General features: G+C 52.8%; 2 protein-coding genes and 1 long non-coding RNA gene across 3 annotated transcripts; all 3 read left to right on the plus strand.

Annotated features, from left to right (window-relative positions):
• Positions 1–2607: 2607 nt before the first annotated feature.
• LOC131492194 (large ribosomal subunit protein eL21-like) lies at positions 2608–3159 on the plus strand. The gene has a single exon (XM_058695905.1). It carries the CDS (start codon positions 2623–2625, stop codon positions 3106–3108), a length of 486 nt encoding a protein of 161 aa, XP_058551888.1. The 5' UTR covers positions 2608–2622; the 3' UTR covers positions 3109–3159.
• An 11552-nt stretch (positions 3160–14711) lies between these two features.
• Positions 14712–15873, plus strand: LOC131492195 (uncharacterized). The gene is made up of 2 exons (XR_009251929.1): positions 14712–15057; positions 15134–15873. It is a non-coding gene; the product is annotated as an uncharacterized LOC131492195 (long non-coding RNA).
• A 2547-nt stretch (positions 15874–18420) lies between these two features.
• On the plus strand, positions 18421–25714 carry LOC131492196 (NUT family member 2G-like). The gene is made up of 7 exons (XM_058695906.1): positions 18421–18524; positions 20467–21184; positions 21670–21798; positions 22141–22280; positions 22739–23025; positions 24356–24472; positions 24840–25714. The coding sequence occupies exons 1-7, from the start codon at positions 18509–18511 to the stop codon at positions 25593–25595; spliced, it is 2163 nt and encodes a 720-aa protein (XP_058551889.1). The 5' UTR covers positions 18421–18508; the 3' UTR covers positions 25596–25714.
• Positions 25715–27236: the final 1522 nt, after the last annotated feature.

Below are 27236 nucleotides of genomic sequence, written 5' to 3' on the forward strand. Positions count from 1 at the left end.
GATGGGAGTATTTAAAGCAGTGATCATAAGGATACTTACTGGGCTTGAGAAAAGAGTGGAAGACATGAGTGAGACCCTTAACACAGAGATAAGGAGTACCATAGAGATAAATTGTTCGATAAACAAATGAGAAACACACTTAATAGAATGAATGGCAGGCTGGAAGAAGCAGGGGAACATAATGACCTAGAAGACAGAGTAACAAAAAGTAATCAAACTGAACAAAAGGGAGAAAAAAAGAATTATGCAAAACAAGCAGGCACTCAGGGAACTCCGTGACTCCATCAAGCATAGTAATATTCACATTATAGGCATCCTAGAAGAAAGTAAGGGGACAGAAAATGTATTTGAAGAAATAAAGCTGAAAACTTCCCTAATCTGGGAAAGGAAACATATCCAGATGCAGGAGGCACAAGGAACCCCCAACAAAATCAACAGAAGCAGATTCGCTCCAAGATATATAATTGTCAAAATATAGTGATAAAAAGAGATATTTTGAAAACAGCAAGACAAAAGTAGACAGTAACAAACAACAGAACCCTCATAAGGCTATTAGGGGATTTTTCAACAGAAACTTTCCAAGCAAGAAGGGAGTCGCATGATATACTCAACGTGTGAATGGGAAAAAATTGTAGCCAAGAATACTCTATCTAGTAAGGCTATCATTCAGAACAGAAGGAAAGATAGAGTTTCCTAGCCAAACAAAAACTAAAGGAGTTCATGACCACTAAACCAGCCCTTCAAGAAATATTGAAGGGAACTCTGCGTAGAAAGCAAACAACAAAAATGACAGTATGGAGTCAGGAAAACACAGAGGAAGTAAAAAATAAGTATTTCTGTAAAAAAATTAGTCAAGACATTAAAAAAAATTTTAATGCTTATTTGTTTTTGAGAGAGAGAAAGAGAGAACGAGAGGGACAGGGGCAGAGAGAGACGGAGTCACAGAATCTGAAGGAGAGAGAGAGAGAAAGAAAGAGAGACAGAACGAGTGGGGTAGGGGCAGAGAGAGGAGTCACAGAATTCAAAGCAGGCTCCAGGCTCCAAACCGCCAGCTCAGAGCCCAATGCAGGGTTCGAACTCATGAGCTGCGATGCGAGATCATGACCTGAGCCGAAGTCAGATGCCCAATCGACTAAGCCACCCAAGAGTCCCTAAGAAATCAGTCAGTGCATTTTAACAATATTTTTCTTCCAATCCATGAGCACAGAATGTCTTTGCATTTTTTGTGTCATCGTCAATTTATTTCATCAGTGTTTTATAGTTTTCACAGTACAGGTGAAAGTACAGGTCTTTCACCTCTTTGGTAAGATTTACTCCTAGGTATCTCACTAGTTTGGCTACAACTGTAGCCAAATGGGACTGTTTTCTTAATTTCTCTTTCTGATGCTTCCTTGTTGGTCGTGGCAAGGAGTATGGCCGGAGTCGCAAACAAAGTGCAGTTAAGTGAAGGTCCTCATACTCAAGTCGGAATGAGGCCCTGACTCCACAATGAAGCTTCTTTTCATTAGGATAATCGATAAAGACTATGTGCATAAAGTCAGCTAAGCAAGTGTGTTAATCCATCTAATGGTTCAGTTTTTCAAGGTTGAATTTCGAGTTAGTTGGTTTCTATAACACTACGAAAGGTCAGGTGTGAAGGAGGATCTGGCCCTGACAGTGTTAATGGCTTTAGGCGTTCCTTACTAGTCGCAGCCGTGGTCAGCTGTGTAAACATGTCCTAAGGCCTTGCACCTTCTCCAGCCCTTCCCTTCTGAAGTCTTTTCCTTCGATGCTTCTCTCCTGCATCTCCCACAGTTGGTGTATAGACATGCAACAGATTTTTGTACGTTTATTTTGTATCCTGCAAATTTACTGAACTCATTTATCAGCTGTAGCAGTTTTTCAGTGGCGTCTTTAGGATTTTCTGTATGCAGCATCATGTCATCTGCAAATACTGTTAAAATGTCCATACTACTCAAAGCAATCTATACGTTTAATGCAGTCCCTATCAAAATACTAATAGCATTTTTTACGGGACTAGAACAAACAGTCCTAAAATTTGTATCGAACCACAAAAGACCCTGAACAGTCAAACCAATCTTGAAAAATAAAAGCAAAGCTGGAGGGCATGGCCAATCTGGACTTTAAGTTCTATCAAAAAGCTACAGTAATCAAAACAGTATGGTACTGGCATAAAAAGAGACACATAAACCCAGAAATAAACCCACAACTATACGGTCGATTAATCTTTGACAAAGCAAGAAGGAACATCCAATAGGAAAACACAATCTCTTCAACAGTGTTGGGAAAACTGGGCTCAACATGCAAAAGAACGTAACTGGACCATCTTCTTACACCATACATAAAAACGATTTCAAAATGGATTAAAGACCTAAATGTGAGACCTGAAACCTTAAAAATCCTAGAATACAGGCAGTATTTTCTTTGACACAGGCCATAGCAGCTTCTTTCTAGATATACCTCTTGAGGAAAGGGAAATAAAAGCAAAAGTAAACTACTGGAACTATATCAAAATGAAAATCTTCAGCACAGTGAAGGAAAAAAACCAACAAAACTAAAAGACAACCTTTCGAAGATACTTGCCTTTCGGCCAGAACCGCCATCGTCCAGTAATGCGCCAAAATGACCAACACAAAAGGAAAGAGGAGAGGTACTCGCTATATGTTCTCTAGGCCTTTTAGAAAACATGGAGGTGTTCCTTTGGCAACATACATGCGAATCTACAAGAGAGGTGATATTGTGGACATCAAGGGAATGGGCACTGTTCAAAAAGGAATGCCCCACAAATGTTACCATGGCAAAACTGGAAGAGTCTACAATGTTACCCAGCACCACGCTGTTGGCACTGTTGTAAACAAACAAGTTAAGGGCAAGATTCTTGCTAAGAGAATTAATGTACGAATCGAGCACATTAAGCACTCAAAGAGCCGAGACAGCTTCCTGAAGTGTGTGAAGGAAAATGATCAGAAAAAGAAGGAAGCCCAGGAGAAAGGTACTTGGGTTCAACTGAAGCGCCAGCCTGCCCCACCCACAGAAGCACACTTTGAGAGAGCCAATGGAAAGGAGCCTGAGCTGTTGGAACCCATTCCCTATGAATTCATGGCGTGATAAATGTAAAAACAATAAAAGACGTCAAGACTGTAAAAATGTTTCTTTTAATTGAGTAGCAGCATGGTATTGTCTTCCCCAAAGAAGTATTTAAAGCAAACTTTACATCCGAATTCACTGCGGGATGGCTTTATTCAAATTTTGTGGGTTTTGAGGCACCTGGATGACTCAGTTAAGCATCCGACTTCGGCTCAGGTCATGATCTCGCGGTCCATGAGTTTGAGCCCCACGTCAGGCTCTGTGCTGACAGCTCAGAGCCCGGATCCTGCTTTGGATTCTGTGTCTCCCTCTCTCTCTGCCCTCCCCTGCTTGTGCTGTCTCAAAAATAAACATTAAAATATGAAAAAAAAGAAGATATTTGCAAATGACATATCCAATACAGGATTAGCATCCAACACCTATAAAGAATTTATAAAACTCAACACCCAAAAAGCAAATAACCCACGATACCACCTCACACCTGTCAGAACGGCTAAGATTAACTCAGGAAACAACAGATGTTGGTGAGGATGCAGAAAGAGGAGAACACTTTTGCACTGTTGATGGGAAAGCAAACTGCAAAACAGTATGGAGCCTCCTCAAAAAATTAAAAACAGAACTACCCTACAACCCAGCAACTGCACTGCTAAGTATTTATCCAAAGGACACAAAAATGCTGATTCAAAGGGGCACACGCACCCCAATGTTTATAGCTGCATTATCAACAACAGCCAAATTATGGAAAGAGCCCAAACGTCCACTGACTGCTGGATATGGAAGATGCGCATATACACATACACACGATGGAGTATTACTCTGCGATGAAAAAGAATGAAATCTTGACACGTGCAACAACGCTGATGGAACTAGAGTGTATTTGGTAAGTAAACGTCAGGCAGAGAAAGACAAATATCATATGATTTCACTCCTATGTGGAATTTCAGAAACATAACAGATCCACATAGGGGAAGGGAAGGAACAATAGAGGGAGGCAAACCATAGCAGAGAACTGGGGGTTAACAGAGGGGAGCTGGGGGGGAATGGACTAAATGGGTGATGGGCATTAAGAAGGGTACTTGTTGGGATGAGCACTGAGTGTCATATGTAAGTGATAAATCATACTGGGTTCTACTCCTGAAACCAATACTTCACGGTATGTTAACTAACTTGAATTTAAATAAGTTTAATATTTAAAAAATGGGCCCAAAACATGAACAGACATTTCTCCAAAGAAATCCAAATAGCCAACGTGAAAAGATGCTCATCATCACTCATCATCAGGGAAGTGAAAATTACAATATCACCTCACACCTGTCAGAATGGCTAAAATCAACAACACAAGAAACAGGTGTTGGCAAGAATGTGGAGAAAAAATGGACCCATGTAGTTCAAATTCATGCAGTTCAAGGATGACACGTATACACTACTTCCAAGATATTCATTTATATTCAAACCTATATAGACTCAGAGTTAAGGGATGGAAAAGGATACAATACCCCATTCAAATAGTAACCAAAACTTGGGGCGCCTGGGTGGCTCAGTTGGTTGAGCGTCCGACTTCGGCTCAGGTCATGATCTCGCCATCCGTGAGTTTGAGCCCCGCGTCCGGCTCTGTGCTGACAGCTCAGAGCCTGGAGCCTATTTCAGATTCTGTGTCTCCCTCTCTCTCTGACCCTCCCCATTCATGCTCTGTCTCTCTCTGTCTCAAAAAGAAATAAACATTAAAAAAAAATTAAAAAAAAATAGTAAGCAAAACAAAGTAGGAGTTTTTATACCAAAAAAAAAAAAAAAAAAACAACACCAAAAAACAACCAGGAGTTTTATACAAAATAGATTTTAAGTCAAAAACTTTCTGTAGACCATAAAAGGTCTGTATATGATGATTAAAGAGTCCATTTAACAGGAAGATATAACAACCATATGTACACCCAATATCCAAGCACCTAAACATATAAAGTAAATGCTGACGTATTATATTGCACTATAATGATGTTAGGGGACTTCAAAAACTCACTTATAATAACACAGAATATCCAGACAGAAAATCAGTAAAGAAACAGTTGGCTTGAACAATATTATAGATCAAATGGACCTTATAGACATACACAGAACTCATATTCCATCCAACAGCAGCAAAGATTCATTTCTAGTACACAAGCAACGCTTTCCAGGATAAATAATACGTTAAGCTACAAACAGATCTTAAATTAAGAAGATCAAAATTATTCAAAGGATCTTTTCTGACCACAAGGGAATGAAACTAGAAATCACTAGCAGCAAAAACAAACAAACGAACAAAACAAATTCACTAATGTAGAAACTAAACAGCCCGCTCTTGAACAACCATTTGCTCAAAGAGGAAATCAGAAGGGAATTGAAAAAGTGTATCAAGACAAACTCAAAGAAACACAGCACACCCAAACTCACAGGATGCAGCAAAGGCAGTAAGTACTAAGATGGAAGTTTATAGTCAGAAATGCCTCTATCAAAACAATAAAATAAAAAGGACCTCAAATCAACAACCTACCTTTACACCTCAAGGACCTAAGGAAAAAAAGAAAAACATAATCCTCAAGTTGGCAGAAGGAAGGAAAGAATACAGATTACAACAGAACTATATCAAGTAAAGAACAGAAAAAACAGCAGAAAAAGTTTTAAAAACTAAGTGGTGATTCTTGAAAAGATAAATTCAACACACCCTTAACTACATTAATTAAGTAAAGAGGACTTGAAACAAGAAAATCAGAAGGGAAAGAGGATGCAATAAAAAGTGATGCCTCAAGTCCTAAGAGGAAAATACACTACAATTCAGGCCTATCTCAAGAAACAAGAAAAATCCCAAATACAGTATCTAACAGCACACCTAAACAAACTAGAAGCAGAACAACAAAGAAACCCCAAGGCCAGCAGAATAAGAGAAAAAATAAAGATCAGAGCAGAAATAAAAAATATAGAATCCAAAAAAATATTGTTTCAATGCCCATACTGCCTAAAGTGCCCTATCGATTTCATGCAATCCCTATTAAAATTCCAATGGAATCTTTACAGAAATAGAAAAACAATCCAAAATTTTATAGGGAACCACAGATCCTGAAGAGCCAAAACAACTTTGAACAAGAGCAAAGCCTGAGGCATCACATTTCCTGATTTCAAAATATATTACAAAGCCACAATAATCAAAATAATACAGTACTGCCATATAGACCTACAGGTAAATGGACCCAAGAGCCCAGAAATAAATCCATCTATAGTGTGATCTTCAAGAAGGATTCCAAGAACTCACAAAGTGGGGAAAGGGTAGTCTCTAATAAATAAATGGTGATGGGAAAACATGCTTAAGAGCGAAACTGGTCCCTTATTCAACTTCCATCACAAAAATCAACTCTAAATGGATAAAAAAGACTTAAGACCTGAAACTACTAGATAAAAACAGAGATTCCGCTGCTGGGATCTACTTTGTGTCTTCAAAGCCTGGCATCCGGATGCATTGATCAGGGTTATGTTTAGTCTGTTGGGAGGGGTTAACAAGTATGACTGATACTCTGGCACATACAAGGTGCTTCATCATGATTGCCCACCTCTGAACATCAACTTCATCACCTGCAAAAGTGAAACAATTAATGTTTCCACCTAGTGGGGTTTTTATGGATTTGGAACACATGCATGTGAAAGTACTCCACACAGTGCCTTGCACACACTAGAAACTCAAGTGATGCAGTGATGATGCAAATTTGCATTTTCAATGGAGCCTGATAAACACAGCTGGGCACTCAGTTTGGCTCTGCTCTTTCTTCAACAGTTTAGGACACCAAGAGTTTTGGCTGTCAATATTTGGATAACGGGAAACATGTTGCATTCTAAAAAGGTCACCGTTTATAATTTTACAGCCAGTCTATTGAAGTTCTATGCCATGCCTGCTCCAGTGGGAGCCACCCAAGGGAGGAAACAGCTTTCTCTCTCAGAACGGTCTGGGTCTACTTTACTCCTAGCAGAGTCCATCCAATAGGTCAGTCCTGCCAGCACATTCTGGAGAGGACTGGTCATGTCTGACTTCCTGGAGGGCAAGTCCTGACCTACCAGCCACCCCACTGAGGACAGGACTCCTGGGGGACTCAGCCCCATTCTGCATCCAGCCACCAGCAGAAGTGATATTTCCAGTCCAACCCAGGTGAAAATGAGAAGACTGCGGACAGTTCCAGGGGAATGGCTGCCCTAGAGAAGAGACAGGATGACGGCAAGTCACAGAAGGTCAGAACAAACAAGGGTCAGTACACATGGGGGAGACTTACAGCCACCAATACAGCCCCATATCCCACTCCCAGGCCAACAGACACTCCACCCAGTCACAGTCATCTGTGCCACCATCAAACAGGCCCACAGAGCTCCACACATCCTCAAACACACAAACCCTCTACCTATCAGATGCCTGGTTGTGTACCCAGAACCCTCATGCCCCAAATATACATGAACCCTCAGCCCCAATAAAATTACAGCTATGGTCTTCAATAAAATAATGCACTCCCAGGGAACCTGGGTGGCTCAGTCAGTTAAGCATCCGACTTCGGCTCAGGTCATGATCCTGCAGTCCATGGGATCAAGCCCTGTGTCGGACTCTTTGTTGACAACTCAGAGCCTGGAGGCTGCTCAGATTCTGTGTCTCCCTCTCTGTCTGTCCCTCTCCCGCTCACACTCTGCCTCTGTCTCTCTCAAAACAAACATACATTTAAAAATTTTTAACTAAAAAAATGCACTTCCAACCATCCCCATATCCCCAAAAAATCCACTCAACCTCATAAAACCCCAATGCAATGCACACAAACCCTCCAACAATAACTGAATACATTAAAACCAAACTCACATACTCCTTAACGTTAGACACAATCCTCTAATCCCACATATACCACACACAGTCCCCTAGAGCTGTGAACATCCACATAGGCATGCTTTCAAAGCTCAAATACATAAATACCCTCAGACAGACACAGACAGGGTTTCCTACCTTCTCCTAAATGGTCACTCCCCCCAAAAAACAATGACCTTACCATGCTGATACAAACGTACACCCATCTCCCTCTTGAGAACCTATAAATACCATGTCTACACCCCTCAATTATGCACACACCACTCAAAACACCCCAATACACTAACAACCCCAATCTCCCAAATCCCTCCACTCCCTAAATTCTTACCCTGACAGGATGCATGAATACAGGTATAACACTGATATTGCAAACACACACAAAACCAACACATGAAGCATTAAAATGCATAACTCTACCTCTTCTGAAACGCACATACACATATTCACCATAGTGTCAAAATGCACACAACCAGCCACACCACCCAGCCAAACCACACGCACCCACACCCACCCACACACCATTCCACACCACCTGTATACACACAGCTCTCCTTGCCCCCCAAATCACACATATACAATCCCTACACATCCTTAAAATTACCCCAAACTATCTCATACCCCCATATACCCACAAGCTATTCCACAACCTTCTTTGTCCTGATTCACATTGCTTCTCCCCAGCCTCCTTCCAAACACAAAACACACACACATACAACAGTCCCCCCAACCGCTGTCCCAACCCGAGGCCTCCAGAAAAATAAAAGTACTGAATATATAGAACTAATCCCTTAAACCTCTCAAAATACACAGGAACCCTTCGAAATTCCTCACACACACTATGGACCCCTTACAAATAGAAACATACACATACGCGACCTTTCGTGTCCCAACTGCACATGCATCCAGACACATACATAAGCAACCCCCAATCCTCAAATGTATATATTAGATTACTCACTATGATTTCACTCATATGTGGTTTTAAGAAGCAAAACAGATGAACATATGGGAGGGGGGGAAATACACAGGGAGGCAAACCATAAGAGACTCTTAAAGACAGAGAACCAAACTGAGGGTTGACGGGGGTGGGGTAAATGGGTGATGAGTATTAAGGAGGGCACTTTGGATGAGCCCTGGGTGTTAGACGTAAGGGATGAATCACTGAATTCTACTCCTGAAACCAATATTGCACTGCATGTTAACTAGCCAGAATTTAAGTAAGTTTTTAAAGGAAAAGATGACTCACTAAACACTGAATTCACACACACAACTCAGCCTGTACTATATACACTCAACACACCACACAAACTTCCTGCAAGCACCCTGAATATTCACAGGAATTCACACAACCCCAGCGCATACACACCCTCACGTCACCGGCACACACGCGTACAGAGCTCCAGTCTCACAGTGAGAAAACCGCCCTCATGAGGTGCTGCCCGCGTGACTACAGCAGGACAGCCTGCTCACACCCAGTCTGGACATTTCGATAAGGGCCTGAGCTTAGAATTCCCACCCCAAGCTCCCACTCTGCTTTTCCTAGGGCACCTTGGAAAGTAACCCTCCAGAGCTGAGCCCGTGAAAAGCGAGCAACCTCCACCCAACCACCTGGCAGTACTAGGTGCTTGCTACCCTGCACTCTACGTCTGCTGGCTGTGACCCAAGATGGACAACTGCCCTTCCCCTGCTCACTGCACGCCCGTTACAGGGACCTGGAAGTAAATCTTGTGACTCTCCTTCCTTTGAGGGAGGCGGGTGTGCTGAAACTGTGCGTTCGATCAAACCACCCTGTGCTTTTCACTTCCCCACGGTGTTGCTCAGGTGCTGAGGGAGCTCCCTGCTGAGGCCGCGTGGGTATGACCGGCTGAAGGAGGTCTTAATCCAAGACTGGTTCTTAATACGATCTACCAGCTCGGGACCCCCAACAATCCTCAGCACAACATACAAGGGCCATCCAATGCCCCCCCCCCCCAGACACAAGCGCAAACCTACACGCTCCCCAACTTCACACACAAAAACTCCATGCTCGTACAAACATTCACAATATTCACAACACCGATGCGCACTTACACAATTTCCACCACCTGAAGACACCCACACACTCAGAATCTATATACAGAAACTGCGATGGGGATGAGTTGGTGACAATGGCAAGTATCACCTGCCCCTCTTTCCAGGGAAGGCCCTGTGTCCCCCGCTGACAAGGGTGCCTTCGGGAGGCAGTGTCGACTCCCGGCTCCTTCAGGGACTGCCGAGCTACACACAGTGGCCTCACCACGGGGCATCCCCTTTCCAGGAAGGCATATGTCCCACGGGTTGATGGCGGCCTGGCCGGTCTCCTCCAACTGAGGACAGACAGCTCTGAAAGAGAGTTCAGTGGGGGAAGCACAGGCTGTGCTGGAGTCTGGGGGAGAGATCGATGGGTCCAATCCTGCTTTCTGTTTCTTCCCTCACAGGTGCTGTTTAGTAAACATCCTGTTCCCTAAACTCTGTGTTCAGGTCTGTTTTCGGAAGAATCCAAGCTACAACAAGTATTTACCAAGCACGGTAAAGACTCCTCTTCTGGCTCTTACTTTCCAGTGGAGAAAACAGATACTAAACACAGAGCTGCATCACGGACACACACACACACACACACATGCACAGCATCAGCCAATGTCCAGTCAGCACTTTGACCAAAAACTCTGATCTCTGCGCATGGAAGGAGGAGAGGCTACAAGCACCGATATGCAACTTATTAAAAACCGGTTACTGTTTCTAATTTTGTTTCTGGGGCGCTCCCAAGGAAGAGGCCTTGAGCTTCCTTAAACGCTGCATTTCTAACCAGGGTGCACCATGGACACGTTTGTTGTTTAAAGCGTGAGTGAGCCTCGGGAAGGAGCTAGACCGCTGACCTCCAAGCTAACGTTCTCTCAGGGTCCCTAACCAGGAGCAGCCACAGGAGCAGGGCCTGGCGGAGGGATGAGGGTGGCGGACTTCATCCCCTGACTTGCTCCCTCCTCCTCCTCTCCCAGCGGAGTCAAAGCCTGCCTCCAGCCCCGTCCTGATTCCCATCCTCTCCCTGCTCTGTTCCTAGTCCCACTGACCCCGTTCTGCTTAGTCTCTGCAGGCTCTAAGCCCTTGGACGCGCAGCTCCTACAGCAGACATCAGAGCAGCCTCCTTTCTGCAGCCACCTTTTGGGTGTCCTCAGACCCACTCCTGCATTGCTGCAGGGCTCCTGAGCCCCCAAAGCCCAGTGTGGATGAGAGCGTTCAGCTCCTTTATCCCCACCAACTGCTGCGAAGTACAAGGGGTGGGAGCTCCTAATGGCCTGGCCAAAGGGGCCGCTCCGTGCGGAACAGAGGATCCCTTCTGCCCAGGGAGAGATGGGGGAACACAGGGTACGTGCCGTAACGTACACTCCAAAACACCAGTGGCCCCAGAACAACCAGCTGTGATCGGCCTCAGCCATTCCAGACATTTCCATCCATTCCACGTGAGTGGGGCGTTTTCAGTGCTGGTTTGGGATATCGAGACACTCCTGTTCTTCTCCCCTAAAGCTCAGGGTCTACATCTTCCCATATCAAAAACAAAACAAATTAAAGGAACCCAAGAACGTCTACCTTGCATGTGTCACATCATGTTCTTTTGAGAACATACAATGTTTTAAAATACAAAAAACAGGCAAAGGTCCATTTTGCCGACAAAACACAATGCAATTAACGTACCGTACTGTCCCTTTATTGGGGATACGTTACAAAGGAGGCAGTGAGAGCCCTAGGAATCCGCTAGTGCTAAGAGAGGTGGTATTGGGGCATTCAAGAAGGTGACGTCGGCACCTTTTGCTGGAGGGAGATCCACCATGAGGGAGAAGAGGCCAGTGGGAGACTCCCCATAAGGAAGGCCCAGAAAGGCTTGGGTGGGTCCAAGGGAGGGGGAGGCAGGAGGCAGCTGTGTACGTGGTCAGCTGGTGGCCATACTGACTGAACCCTCTGGTGGGTCTGCAGGTCCATGTGGACGGAGAGAAAGAGCATCAGGTCATCCCATCAGAGAAACATGAAGCTGAGATAAGCTTCCCAGGACTAGGAGCATCCTGAACCTTCGAAAAGAAAAGAGAGCATACCCTACAGGGTTCTGGAACATCACAGCCATACCTACCCAGACCAGAACATCCCAGTCTCCCCGGGTCTCAGCCCCCAGCCCTTCTGCAGGGACAAAGCCTCCCAACTCCAGGCTTGTCAGTTCACTGACCCCCCCCCCACCCCGCCCCCAGAGGTCCTGCCGAGCACCGAGGACTCAGGCTTCCACTGAGATGAGCTGGTTGAGAACTAGTGACATGGCTGACCAGCATGATCGCCCAAATCCCCCACCACCTGGGGCAGCTGCTCTCGCAGATACGTGTTTCTACAGACCGTCACCACCTGGAACCCACGTGGAGGGTGTCCTTGCCTACCAGCCATACCCCAGAGGAGACAGCAGTGCCCGTAGCTTCCCGGGTGACTTGCGGGGGGTGCCCGCGAGAGCAGACCTTCCGACCTCCCGTCCAGGAATCCCCATCACACCGACAACACACTGGTGAAGGTTCTGCACCGACAGCCATCGATGCCCACCAGGCCATCCCACTTGGGACCCAGATGCCAGGACCGCAGGTGCTGAAGGAGTCTCCACCCACCTAACAGACACCCCCAACCTATCTGCACATCACCAATGTTTACAGGGATGCTTTGGCCCTAACCAGTGGGCCAACCTGATTAGGAGTGACGCAACGGTTCAGAATGACCAGGCTCGGTGCACACATACAAGGGCCCACAGCTCCGGAAGCTCCACTCACAATTCACAGAGTCACCCCCCCCCCCCCAACACCCAACGATGCCTGAACATGCTTGCTTCGCTCATCCATCCATCCATCCATCCACCCACACAGACCGGTGGTGTGCTCGTAAATGCTCAAGAAAATGCTCCCGGAGAAAGGAGGGAAAGGCTTCCTTTGTGGCTTTTACCTAGCATTCGCAGCTTGACTCCTTCAAGCGACCCGCCTGCTGACACTAAACACGGAACTAGGAACAGATGCGCACCACTCACCATCCCGAGCCGGCACAAGTCACTTCCAGCACACCCCAACGCTTCACACAAGCCCACATCACGAGGGCACATCAACCCCCGCCCCCACCCCCGACGCCATGAAAGAGTCACGGACTTGCCCTCTACACACCAACACACACACACAGCTCCACTATCCAAAGAAATACCCTTGGAATGCTCCTAAAACCTTCACACCTTGCGAACAACTTGGATAATTCCTGTAGCTGGTGAGGGATAGATACACAGCTGCCGACAATCAGGAAAAGAAACTGAACCCTAAACCACGTGGTCCTGCGACACCGGCCGAGTAACACACAGCACGCCACCTACCGAAACTAACACACGCAGGCGCCGTCCAAACCCTGCCCCTACGCACGTGCGCCTAATCCTTCCAAATCCGCCGCGACTCGCACCGGACCCCGAGTCAGAGGGGGAAACAGTCGCACATTCCCCACAGTAGCGACAGCTAACCGCCAGCTCCCCGAGGAGCTGGGCACTCAGAGTCCACACACGACTCTCCGCCCACGCTCACACACGCGCTTGGCCCCTCCCTCACAAACGCCCAGAGACCGCACTACCCCACGCGTGCGAACACACGTGCCACACTCCCAGCGGACAAGCTCCCGCGGCCCCACCTGTGCTCCGCTCGCCTGGCGGCCCCGCGCCCTCGGAGGGGAACCACGACGGCCCCTCGCCACCCGCCCACCGCACCCTCCAGGCCCCCGAAGCCCGACCGCCGGGACGCACATCCAGACGCGCGGCCGCCCGGGACCCCGCTGCCGACGCCGACACGCCCGAGAACCCGCCTCAGAACCGCGGGGTCGAGACGCCGGGGCGCAGACCCCAGACCCGCCGCCGCCCGTGATCCCGCTGCCGACGCCGACACGCCCGCAAACCCGCCTCAGAACCGCCGGGTCGAGACGCCGGGGCGCAGACCCCAGACACGCCGCCGCCCGGGATCCCGCTGCCGACGCCGACACGCCCGAGAACCCGCTTCAGAACCACTGGGTCGAGACGCAGAGGCGGAGACCCCAGACCCGCCGCTGCTGCCCGGGACCCCGCTGCCGACGCCGACTCCCAAGAACCGGTCTCAGCCCCGCACGGTCCACACCCGCACACCGCCCGAAACACTCGCGCGCCAGCTCACCGTCGCGGCGGCGGTCGCCGAGCGTCCACGCGGCCGGTTGCTACGTGACACGCGCGCACACAAGTTAAGGCCTTAACACGGCGACCGCGGCTACGCCTGAGCGACTAACAGCGCGCGACCCTGGCCTCGACTTGGCGTCACGGTGGCACGAGGCCGCCAGGCAGGGCACCGCCTCCAGCCGGCAGGGCCGTTGAGCCCCGCCCCCACGTACGCGCGCGCGCTCCCCGGCACGCCCCCTCAACGGACGCGGCGGGCACCGGGGGGGGGGGGGGGGGCGGGTCCAGAGCGCTGCAGCCCCGCCCCCCTGGGCGTGCGCGGACGGGCAAAGGACACGCAGGGACGCGCCTGGAGGTCCCTGCGGGGTGGGACACCAGGGGACCCTCTCGCGCTGGGAAGCCACTCGGGCGGCTCGAGCTCAGGCGGGACGGACTCTTTATGGGCGTCCAGCCTTGGAGCCGGCGCCTGTGAAGCCAGCACTGGCGATTGTAACACCGCACACGTGCGCTCCGCGCCCTCTGACGCGGCCTTCCCACCGAGTCAGGGACCAGGTGCACCTGCAGCCCCACGGCCTCCGCTGGGGCCACGGCCGCCCTCGGCCGGGACCGCCCGTCCCTCTTCTCGTCCCCGCCTTTCCACAAGTGCTGCGCCCCTTGGACGCCCGAGCCCGAAGGTTCCATGAAGGAACAGATCAGGCGGAGAATGCAGACCTGGGGAACACTCCAAGGGCCCCCTCCCTCCCCGCCTCCTTTCCCAGAGTTTCCCGAACGCACTGCCTGTGCCAGGTTAGGTTCCTTAGTGTAGCTGCTGATACACGGGCTGCTCAGTACGTGTGATGCACGGACGTCTCCTTAGAGGCTTGTGCTCTGCCTTTGATCCTGCTGGACAGATGCAGTCACACAGGTGGGCTGGGAACGATTTGCCCTCCCCTCCCTCCTTTTCAAAACAGCGAAGAATTTCAACTGATTTTTTGAAAAAGACTCAACTTCTTGACCAGATTTTGTAGTATTCTTGGGAGAAGCTGCAACCTCCACAACCTCTTCGTGGCCAGTTGCCACCTCCGTGCTATTTCTCAGCCACAGCAGAACGATGAAACCTCGCACGGCACACCCCCAAGTCCACGGGCTGCAGACTCCAAGAGACACAAGCATGATACCCCCCACTCTGCTAACGTCCTTGCTTGTGTGGAAGGCCACCCCTCTTCTGAGGCCTGTGATCCGTGTCCAGAGATGGGTTTGTCTCAGAAGTTAATGCAGGAACGGCCAGAGATCAGGGTCTAAAGGAATGCTCTTACCCCCTCCTAGGACCAGTCTTCCCAAGTTACATTTGGGCTAATTTGATGCCATCTGCTTCTGGACTCTAGATTTCAGAGTGTTCGAAAATGATTGCAGAATTGGGACCAGAGAATTTTTCTGCAGTGTAATCTTTTATCAGTGGCCCTGAGAAGGGTCACTCAAGTCCTACCTCTGAGCCATGAGTGAGAATCTTAGCAATAATTGGTTGACTGACTGGACAAAGGGAGCAAACAAGAAGGACCCTGCTTTCACGAGTGCCTGAGTGCATTTTGCCTCAAAACTCTCTAAAACAAAGCTGTTGCTTGAAACCCATTTCAGCCTTCCCCTGATAAAAGCTCAAGTCTTGAGAAATGCCTCCAAGTTGTTCACTTTTTCAATGCCCAGCTGGGATGTTTGCAATAAAGTTCACTATGATTTGCTTGAATGGCTCTCAGCTCATCTCCCCAGCTCACGTCCAGGAAGCGTGCTCAGAGCAGCTGCCAGAGAGAACACAAAGATGGGCACCTGTGGAGAGTCCCTTCCACACTGCAGAGTGGGAGAGGCCGGGGAATGTCCTGAAGGGCCGCACCGTGGAGCTCACCTGCTTTGGGTGGCTGGTCCTACACTCCAGAAGTGCTAATACAAATAATCCCTGGGCCCTGTCAGGGTGGGAGTTGGGAGAAAACTTAAAACTGTGTGGAGATTGGAAAGGAATTGGGAAATGACTCTCTACATGACTCTAGTACGGAGCAGGGGGAGGGGAGGAACTCCAGGTCCTGAACTCAAAGTCCAGTGCCTTTCCGCATCAGGGTGTCCACTGTTCAGTTTCCACACAGTGGTGGCCTTTGGAGTCAACTTTCCTGAAGGGGGCAAGGAATTGTTTCAGTGCCTTAACCAGGAGTCTTTTTCAGTGTGTGTTCAGTGTGGAGCCATCCTTCTAAACCTCCCTTTCCTTCCCCAACACCCTGCCATCCTAGGAGCTGCACTGCTGTGATAGCAGGAGTGACGCAGGTCTCCCAAGACATTGGTGACAACCACTGAGATTCTTAACCCTCGTCACCCTTGGCCAATTTCCTGACAGTCCTCTCTTCTGACAACACAAAAGTCCAATGCTCTTTCATATCATTTTGAACCTTCCCAGTAAACTGATGTTGATGTGCAATTTGAAAAGAAGAATCAAACAAGACTTTCAAGAGCTGCTCCCACGATTCTCATGCAGATGGGGCCACATGCACTGATGAGCATGGATTCCAAAGAACAAGGGTCTCTCATGCAGACAGGAAATACACAACCCCGTGAGCAGGGCTTCCAGGCTAGCATTGGCCAATTAGAACTTAGAGGAAGCTGGTTGTGTGAATGGGGGTTGGACGTCAGGGATAGATTACAGGTGCACATCCATTTCATGGGGATTGATTTTAACCCCTAGGAAAACCAGGACTGTAGGATGTTAGGGAGGGGAAGGTTTCCTAACCCTTACTTCTGTCCTTAGTCCCATTAATTCCAGATACTCAATTCTGTATATTTGGCGCCTCCAAATTCCATATCACCCAAAGAGCCTATAGACACTGTGTGTGTGTGTGTGTGTGCACGTGCGTGCGCAGGCAAATGATTTTGTGGGTGAGCCAAGATAGCACTCTTTTTTTTTCAAAGTAGCACTCTTGAGTCTCCTAATCCAAGTTCTCTTTCTCACAGGGTGACTAATATTAGCTGAATATATTACACTGTTTGGGTAGAGATGCCATATAAAGTACAGAACCCCAGCTAAATGCAAAATTCAAATAAACTGGGAACAAATTTCCATTAAAAGTTATATCCAAAATATTGCATGGGACACAATTATTCTAAAAGCTGATCCCTATTACCTGAAATTCTAACTCAACTGAGCATCCATTATTTCATATGCTAAATCCAGCCACCCTATTCTACAGGGTCCTTGAAATGTAAAGGACTGTAGAACTACATGTTCCCAGAATCCAGTCTCCAGAAATAAGGACAGGAGCCAGAGTATCAGCATAAAGTCAATCACTGGGCACAGTCACACATGTTTTGGAATATGTGTCAACTTTTAGCCAGAGAAAAAAATACAAGCATCTTTTGAAAATGAAAATAGCTGACATGTACTTTTAGTTGCATAATCCGTCTCTCTGAAGATTTGAACGTCACAGATAACACTGGTTTCCTGCGAGAAAGGGGCTTGGTGCCCAGGAGTAAGAGGTGGGAGGAAGAGTCATCACTGCATATTCCTTTGTATGTTTGACATTGAACCACACAAAGCTATTGATTCTTTGAGATATTCCACTAAAAGAAGGACAAATGTTAACAGTCAATGTTGAATGACAGCACAGGATGCTGGGAAACAAAAAGTAGTGATTTCTGGTCCTGCATGTGTAGGCTGCACGACCTTTGTCTGATAGGCTGGGGCTTTCCAGCAGAGGAGAGCATTAGTAAGGCCCGTCCTGCTTGAGTCTGAGCAGCTTCCAGCGCCGGAGGGCGGCGAGGACAGAAGGACCCATGTGCAGGCACGCACGCAGGATCTGCTGAGACCATGCTAATTTGGAACCTCAGTTCCATGCGGCCTTCAGGACCCATGTGTTCATCAGAATACATGTTCTGAATCTTGTTCAGAAAGTCCGGCCTCGGTTGAAGTGAGTCAAGAGCCAGGTGGGAAGCAGAGTGGGTTGAGGGACACAAACTCGGCCCATGGATGAAAACGGAAGCAAAGGACCACCGAGTAACACCTCGGTGCTCAGAATCTGAGCAACTTGTATAAATTGCCTCAAAAGGCACACAGCAATTGTGTTGCCCCTGTGCCATTTGAGAGGGACTTGTGGTCCTTGCCTACCTGCCAGAGCCCTCAGGGAATGTCTCCCCACCCCCACCCAGGGCCCTGGCCCTCGGCCCCTCCCCCGCTGCAGAATGTCAGGAGCCCTACATTCTGTCCCTGTTTACGTTCAAACTTTCCCCCCCTTAATTGGGTCTCGAGCATCTGCTGGAGCAGGTCGCTGTCCGGGACCTGGCCTCGACATTTCTCATTGTGGTGGCTGTAGGGTAGCAGTGGTCCCTGCCCCAAGCCTGCGGGGATGGCTTCAGAAGGAGGTAAGCCTGTGGGTTGGGCAGGTGTGTCTGCGTGCCTGCCATCCCTCAAATCCGTGGGATTCAAATGTGACACTTGGACAGGGGCACATGGGGGCGGGGGTGGGTGTTGAGTAGGGAAAGAGGGTGGGGGCCAAGGACAGCTCATCTGGGAGGCTGGGAGCCCGTGGAAACCTGCAAGGACCCTGGGGAGGAGGCCGGGTCGAGACCTCGTAGGGGAAACGCCCTGGGTGTGGACAACAGATGGAGGCAGGCACACTGCGTGTCTCTGAGTCACACACCACTTTGACAGTTTGTAGGAGAGGTGGCACCGTGTCGTGGTGGTGGCACAGGCAGGGTCCCAGGGAAAGGACAGCCGGGTGTGGTATTCCTCAGACACCTGGACCTCCCCCACCATACCCTCCAAGGGACTTGACTGCAGATTCTGGGTCTCCATAGTGCCTGATAGGGATGTGGGGGGAGATGGTCTGAGCCAGGACGTGGTTCAGTGGGGCGGTCTTATGGCCAGTGTCCTCCCCGGGAGCGGGGCTGGAAGTTCCTCTAACACCTCCGGCCCAGGACTTCCACTCCTTCCAGCCCAGAGCTGACTTCTCCCCAGCCCAGGTGACCCTTTTCGTAGATTCAGCAGGGACAGGGCATCCGGGGGCCTCAACCAAGGTAGGCCTTGGGTTCCTCAGCTGTTCTGGGTCCCTCTTCCTCTTGAGGACGTGCGGTCCTTCCACCTGCTTCATCTTGTCCAGTGTTTCCTGGCCAACCCTCAGCCCTGGGAGCCACCTTTGAGGTGAAGGGTCTGCTTGTATTCCTCGTCCCTGTGCCGTGGATGGGGAACAGAGTGTAGTGTGGTTGGGTGTCCCAAGCAGCATCTGTGAAAGCTGAGTCCTCCTTACAGGGGGTAGGAGGGGAGCCTGGACGGGAGGACCATCTTCTCTGGTTGTATCACATGTCGTGGGACACCTGTTGATCAGTTAGATGTGCAGGTGTGTCCCTTGCCCTCCCGAACGAGGACCTGCATGGGTTCTTCATGAACAGGCACAGGATCCAGCCCCTTTTCCTTCTGGCACAGGGCTCATGCTGGGCTCCTCGTGTGTCTTCACTTTCACTGTTGGAGCTGGAAGGGGAAGACCACAGAAGCCTGCATTCCCACAACCAGTCCCACGTGACCCAGCTCCAGAGTCCCCCCACCCCAACAGCCCCGCTGCCCCCTCTGCATTGCCCTTTGCTAATCTTCTGTAGCCACCGTGGGCTGCGAGTGACAGGAACCAGGGAACATGACGCCTGCCTCACACTCTCCCAGGATCCGAGCTGCTGAGCGGTGGCAGAACCTGGCCCGTGCGGCGTGTGGGCTGTGGGGGTTCCTAAGACGGGGTTACGTGGGGGCTTGGAGGCCGCGTTTATAGGGAGAAAGATATTACAAGCGTTTGTTTTCTTATGTTAGGACAGGAAGAAAGGGAGGGAGTTACACTGAGCGTCAGGTTTTGGGGGTCTGAGCAGGAGAGGGGCCCAAATGGTTTAGACGCTGCCCGTTCACAAAGGCCCTTCAGGTGACTCGGACGTGCCTGGGAGCAGAACCCAAGCTGCCTGGGAGCCGGCCGAGGGCATTTCCCACAGGGCAGATGTCCACCCAGCCCCTCGTCCAGGAGGACAGCCCGTGAGGATGGAGGGTGGTGTCTGGGGTCCTGGGGAGGTTCCCAGAGTCAGTGCTGGCCAAGGCTGCCTCTTCCAGGCAGGCAGGCTGTCTTGTTGAGAAGGGTGGGGACAGTAATTGTCGTCTGGAGGCCAGAGCATGGAAGTCACTCCAGGACACTTGCAAACCGCACCTTTTCCTGTAAGTGTCCCTCCCGTGTCGCGATTCCCCACTCTGCTCCCTAGTGAGCAAAGAGGCCCAGGATCCTGCGTCCTGGCTGCGATTCTCCGACTCGATCCGGCCCTTCCCTTCTGTCCACAGCATCTCCAGTGCTGGGACCGCATGTGGCCATGGACCCGGAGGCGTCCGTGTCTTCTTTGACGGCACAGCCGTTTCCCCCACCTGCTGCTGGCGCCTCGCACTGGTCACCCCGGGGGCAGCGCTCGCCGCCCCACGTGACCCCGCCGTTCACGCCTGGCAGCCCCGTGGTGCTGCCCACTTTCTGCAGGACACCGCTGGTGGCAGGAGATGCCGTCCATGGCCCAGGTGGGACCCGGGCCTGTAACGTCATCGTGCAGGTCAGGTCAGAGTGGGGGCCCGCAGATGCCCCCCAGACTCAGACCGTCGTCCTCACCCAGGCCCCCGTTCGCTGGAGTCCTCCCGGGGCCCTCTGTGGGGGTGCTGCGTGTCCCACACCCCTGTTCCTGGCAACGTCGGCAGCGGAGAGCAGCGTGTCCGCCCCAACCGTCGGGGGCACCTGGGCCGGCAAGGGAGGCTCCACCCCAGGTCTTCGACCTCAGGTTCCCCCCCTGGCTGTCCGGCTGGCCCCCATGGTGCCCCCGGTGACCGCAGGGCCGCAGCCCCCCGCAGCTGCCAGGGAGGGCAGCCTGGCCAGCGGCCCCTCCAAGGCCTCGCCCGCGGACTCCTGTAGCCCCAAGAGTGTGTACGAGAACTTCAGGCGCTGGCAGTGCTTCAAGGTCCTGGCCCGCAGGCACCTCCCGCAGAGCCCCGACGCCGAAGCCCTCTCCTGCTTTCTCATGTGAGCGCCTTCTGCCCCCCGCTGCCCTCAGCCAGGACCCTGGGGTGTGCCCAGGGCGGGGGCCTCAGGGTGAGGAGAGGAGGGTGTGAGCCAGTGCCGCTCTGGGAAGGCAGTGCGGCGCGGGTCCTCTGGGGTCTCCCCCCGGACACGGGGTGATGGCACTTCCCGCAGGGGACCGGGGGACCGGATCACTGCCTGGCACGGCACGCTCAGTATCGTCAGTATGGAACGCAGGGTCCGGGGTCAAAGAGCTCCCTGATCCAGGTGCGGGTGGGTGGTCAGCCTGGAGCCCAGGGCCCGGGGCTGCCCAGTGTGAGGCAGTGACAGTGGTCGCCTGGAGGGGGCTGGTTTGCACGGCCAGACACCGCCTGTCACCTGCCAGCACTGAGTCACGCTGGGCGGGGGACACGTGCTGCACAGGGCGGGAGTGGGGCAGGGTGGGGGCCACCAGGCCACAGCCACCGCCTGACCCCGAGGGCTTGCAGCCCGGTGCTTCGGTCCCTGGCCCGCCTGAAGCCCACCATGACGCTGGAGGAGGGAGTGTGGCGGGCCGTGCAGGAGTGGCAGTGCAGAAGCAACTTTGACCGGGTCATCTACTACGAGATGGCAGGAAAGTGAGTCAGGGTCCCAGCCCCAGGCCGGTGGGCGTGAGGCCGGGCTGAGCACAGGGTCCTCCTCACCTACCTGCCCAGGCTTCAACCCCAACCTGATCGACACCCACCCCTGCCTCCATGTGAAGGTCTCAGGATGGGGGCTGAACCTGCGACCCCGGGGAGGTGGGACCCCCGCTGTGGCTGGGCCGGGCTGGATCGGCCAGCCTGCTGTCTCCTGGGGGGCCAGAACCATGGCTGCCGCTGCCGGGCACTGCCTCTTCCGGTCCCCCCCACGGCCTCCGCCTTTGCTGGGCTCCATGGCAGGGCCCCTCCTCAGTGTGGCCTGGGTCTCCTTACCCCCAGGTTCATGGAGTTTGAGGCAGAGGAGGAGATACAGATTCAGAAGCTGCAGTGGGTGAAGGTGGCCCAGGGCCCATCTGCTCCAGCCCCACCCAAGCCTGGAACCCAGGGGTCCCCAGCCCTGGAGGGGGGCCGGCAGCCAGGTACAGCACCCACATTCCCAAGGGAGCTGGCGGCCAAAGGCAGTGGGGCCTAGGGAAGGTCGCCGTCCCCACGTCCTGTCTCCTGCTTCACGTGGGCCTTGGTCTTTCAACCAAACCAGCCGCAGAGAGCCTGGGGTCGTAGCTGCCCTTTGTCACCGTGAGATATTGACCTGGCCAAGTTGGTGACTACTCTCCCACCTCCCTGTCAAGGGACCCAACGAATCTCTGCCTGGAAAGCGGGCTGCGGGGGGAGACCCTTGGAGAATCGGTGGGTCCTCTGTTGCTCACAGGAGACCCTATTAGATGCTCCTCCCCTCAGCTCCCCCGTCCCAGGGTGCCTGTGGCTTCAGGTGGCCCCGACCCAGCCCCCACCGACATCAGTGTCCCCCAAACCCTGCCCTCTCCACAAGCAAGCTGGAGCCCCTCTCACCTCCTCCCTCGTTCCCGCTCTGCCTCAGCCTGCATTCCCAGGAAGGCCGGCTCCAGGGCCCAGCCACCCTGCCCTCAGCCACACAGACCCCCGCAGCCCAAGGCACCCAAGGAGATCCCCCCTGAGGCTGTGAGAGAGTACGTGGACATCATGGAGGGGCTGCTGGGGCCTGCCTGCTCAGCCCCGGGGGCGCTAGCGGGTGAATGGGGACAGGACGGAGAGGAGCCACAGCAGGACGAGGACTCCATCTACCTGGACCCGGGTCTTCTCAGCTACATTGACAAGCTGTGTTCCCTGGAAGACTTCATCACCAAGGTGGGCTGGCCCACAGCCTGGCGTCTGGAAGATCCCAGGCATTGCCACTCCGACACCCGGAGTGGGGCTGTGCCTAGGCCTTTGGGACCAAGCACTGTTCCTCGTTCCTGAGCTGTGTGTGTGCAGGCACGTGTGTGTGCACGTGTGTGTACTTGGGTGCATGTGCTTACGAGCATGTGTGTACTTGTGTGCATGTACGTACATGCAAGGGTTTGTATGTGTGTGTATTTGAGTGAATGTGCTTATGTGCATGTGCGTGTGGGTACTTGTGTGCATGCATGTGTGTATACTTGTGTGCATATGCGTCCATTTATGTGTGTGCATGGGCATGTACTTGAGTGCCTGTACACACGTGCAAGTGTTTGTGTGTGTACTTGTGTGAACGTGCTTACGTGCGTGTGTGTGTGCCTGCATGTAGTGTGCGTGTGTGTACTTGCGTGCATGTACGTACATGCAAGGGTTTGTATGTGTGTGTATTTGAGTGAATGTGCTTATGTGCATGTGCGTGTGGGTACTTGTGTGCATGCATGTGTGTATACTTGTGTGCATATGCGTCCATTTATGTGTGTGCATGGTCGTGTACTTGAATGCATGTACATACGTGCAAGTGTTTGTGTGTGTACTTGTGTGAACGTGCTTACGTGCGTGTGTGTGTGCCTGCGTATAGGGTGCATGTGTGTGTGCTCTTGTGTGCATGTGCATACATGTATGTGTGTGCATGTGCGTGTACTTGTGTGAATGTGCTTACGTGCGCATGTGTGTGCCTGCGTGTAGTGTGCGTGTGTGTACTTGTGTGCATGTACGTACATGCAAGGGTTTGTTTGTATGTGTACTTGTGTGAATGTGCTTATGTGCATGTGTGTGCCTGCGTGTAGTGTGCTTGTGGGTACTTGTGTGTATGCATATGTGTATACAGGTGTGGGTGAGCCTGTGTGGGTGTCTGTGTGTGGCCTGTGTATGTGTACGTGCATGTCTGTGTGTGCATGCATATGTTTGTGAGGATATGTTGGGGTCTACCATTTGAATGCTTCTGTGTCTCTGTGTGGGCACATATGTGTTGGGGGGGTGTGTGCATATGCGTTTGTGTGGCTTTTGTATGTGTGTATGTATGTATGTATAGGCTTTCTCTCTGTGTATGCATGTGTGAAATTGTGTTGTCTGCGTGTGCGCCTGTCTGCGTGGGTGTGCAGCCAGTGACCATGATGGTTCAAACATCCTGCCTTGTGCAGAAGGCGGGGTGGGGCTTCACGTCACCACTTTCCCTCCGGGTCCTCCTTGGCTCACAGGTGCCCCCTGCCAAGGTGCCCACAGCCTGTTCCTTCTGTCCCAGGTGGAGGCAGTCCTTCACCCGCGATTCCTGGCAGAACTGCTTTCTTCAGAACCACAGCTGGATCTTTTGGCCCTCGCTGAACAATTGGAGCAGGAGGAAGGACTCTCCCTTGCAGAGGTGAGCGGGGCAAAGAGAGACGCAGGAGAGGACCCGAGCCAGGGGACGGAGGGGACCCAGGTGAGCCAGGGGAAGGGGGGGCACGCAGCACAAAGGCACACGTGACGCGGTCCCCCGCTCCCCTGCCTAGGAGGCATGGCACTGGGGAGGCGAGCTCCAGGAGCTCCAGGGCAGGTACTGAGCAGAGAATGGCATCTACAGGATGGGGAGCCTGGGGAGGGAGGGAGGGACTCAGGGGGATATCAGGAGAGCCAGGGCCTCACGGGCCACCCGTCCCCTCCTGCCACCCCCCGCCCCCCATGCCACCGTCCCACCTCCCCTCTCGCACTCCCGTGCTGGCCAGTCACCGTCACCTCCGTCCTCCCAGCTGGTAGAGAAGAGACTGGTGGCCTTGGCGGTGGAGGACGGTGTGCCCACAACCCCGAGTCACTGTGCAGCGACACTGGGCTCCGGGCCCGAGGGTGAGGCCAGGGCCCGGCCAGGGGTCAGCCGTGAGGCCTGCCCAGCAGAGAGCGAGTGCCAGGACCTCCGGAGGCACAGCCGGGCACACGCGCACCCGTGCAGACCCAGATCCTTTGCCGCGTCTCCAGGACAACAGGAGCTGCCTGCCCTCCGGGCTGGTGGGCTCTCCTCTCCTCCCCAGGGGCCAGGGCGCACCCCTCCTCGGCCGGACCCCAGGGATGCCCCCGTGTTCAGAGAGGCGCCCCCTGCTAGGGAGCCTGGCGGGCCAGCAGATGGGTCCAGTGAGGACGAGGAGGAGCTGCCCAGCCTGGCCTTCCTCCTGGCCTCTCGGCACAGCCTGCTGCCGTGGGGGCTCTCCCAGAGTCCTGCTCCGGCCCCGGGCCTCCCCAGCCCTGGAGGGCGCGGGCCGCGGGGAGCTCCCCAGGCCCCCGCTGCTCAGAGAATAGGCCGCAGCCCAGCCGCTCCCCCAGCTGCCAAGTCCAGAAAGCGGGCTCTGCGTGCGGGTCTGGCCGCTGCCGGCAAGACGCCCCTCGCAGGGGCCAGCCTCAGGGGCTCGGTGCGGGCCTTGGCCGTGGGGCTGCTTCGGCCCTCTCTGCCTCCAAAGAGAAGGTGTGGCTCCTTTGTCCCAGGGAGGAGGAAAAAGCAGCACTGCAGCCCCTAGGGAGCCCTGGGCCCACCCTTCAGTGCTGATCCTGGCTGGGGGGAGAGGGGGAGGGCACGACTGCGGGCGGGGTGGCAGCAGCCCCCAGGGGCGCTGCGTGTACGTGGGAATAAAGATGGTTTTGCTGGGAAATGCGTCTGGGCCGCTGCATGGAGATGCCCTGGCCGGAGGGAAGGGGTCTGGGAGGGGCCTCCAGGGGCTTGCGGTCACCGTGCGCGTCCCTGAACATCCAGGGATGGGCGCCCTCTGCACCACAACCATCTTCCAGAGTGCAGTCTGCAGTCAGCCCCGTCTTCTCCGGGAGCCGCCCTCTGCCTCCCTGCAGCGTCCAGCCATGGGGCTGAGCTGGGGCGGGGAGGGGGGGCTTGGGGGGGGAGCTACATCCTCCTTGGCTCCTCCAAGGCTCCCTGTGTGGGCCTGAGGGAGGGCAGAAGGCCTGGCCTCAGGGGACAGGCTCTGGGGCTCTGGCCTCGTGCTATGAGGAGCATCTTCGAGTCCCAGTGGGACCGTTGAAATATGAGGGATGGGGGGGTCCTCTTCATCCCCGTGAGGATGGACTCGGGGAAAGCACGAGGCGGGACTCGGGGGCCACCAGCCGAGGTGTGCGCTGCGCTGTCCCAGGCGGCACCTCCCGGTCAGCTCACTGGGCCTCCACAGGGAGCCTGGAGGGAGCCAGGCTTCACCGTTTTCTGAGGACCGTGGGCTCCGGGAGGCCAGGGGATGAGGGCAGTCACGGGCGCCAGGGCGGCTGCCACACAGCGTTGGCTCCAGAGTCCTCCTCCTGCTCCCCTAGGAAGAAACCCCTCAAAGTAGCCATGGAGTCGTGGGGAACTCCCTCGCATCCAGGTGCATACCTGTCCCCACTGATGACGGTGTCATGTCTTCTGATGGCACCCGGGCAGTCGGGCTCCCTGTGGCCCCCCTGTCCTGGCTTCACGTTTGTTCTTCATTCCGAGCTGCGGGGTGTCCTACAGGTCACTGTGCGCTGGGCGGGAAGGGGGAGAGCAGGCTGGTTTGGGGAATCCTGGCCAGGGTGCCCCCATGCTCCCCAAACGCTGATCTTGGGGAGGCCTGCCCGCACCCATGCCTCCATTGGTCATCAGCCATCACTGGGCACGGGTGTCTTAGGGGGCTCCGGCAGAGAAAGATGGTGTCCGTGGCCAGTTGTTAGGACAGACAGTGCTGAGCCATCCCCGGAACCCCTACAAGCATTTGCTCTGGAGATTCTGGGCCTGGAATCAGAGGGCTCGGAAAGTCCCCACTTGTGGTCCCCACCACCTACTTGACGGGACCCTTCCTCCAGATGAGCTGGCACGAGTCCCCACAGCCTCGCAGGTCTCCTGGGAGGCCCTGGACGTGACTCACGGAGTCTGAGGGCCCGTCCGTCTGGGATGCCTGCGTGCCAGCCTGGGCTCTCTCTCGGTGCTCATTTTAGCAAAATACCTTGCGATTAAGCTGGGCTGTGTGAGGGTTCATTTTCCCTACTTCACCGCAGTCTCTGAAGGCCAGACTGCACCCTCCTCCCATAGTCTGTCCTTTGGAATGTCCTTTGTCGTGGTTCATTCCGAAGATCATGCTTCAGGGCTGTGTATTGTGTGAATTCGTACAAAGTGCATGGATATTAAAAGATGTTTTCCAACC

The sequence above is a fragment of the Neofelis nebulosa genome, chromosome 12, assembly GCF_028018385.1.
Source record: "Neofelis nebulosa isolate mNeoNeb1 chromosome 12, mNeoNeb1.pri, whole genome shotgun sequence".
In the NCBI taxonomy this organism is placed as follows: domain Eukaryota; kingdom Metazoa; phylum Chordata; class Mammalia; order Carnivora; family Felidae; genus Neofelis; species Neofelis nebulosa.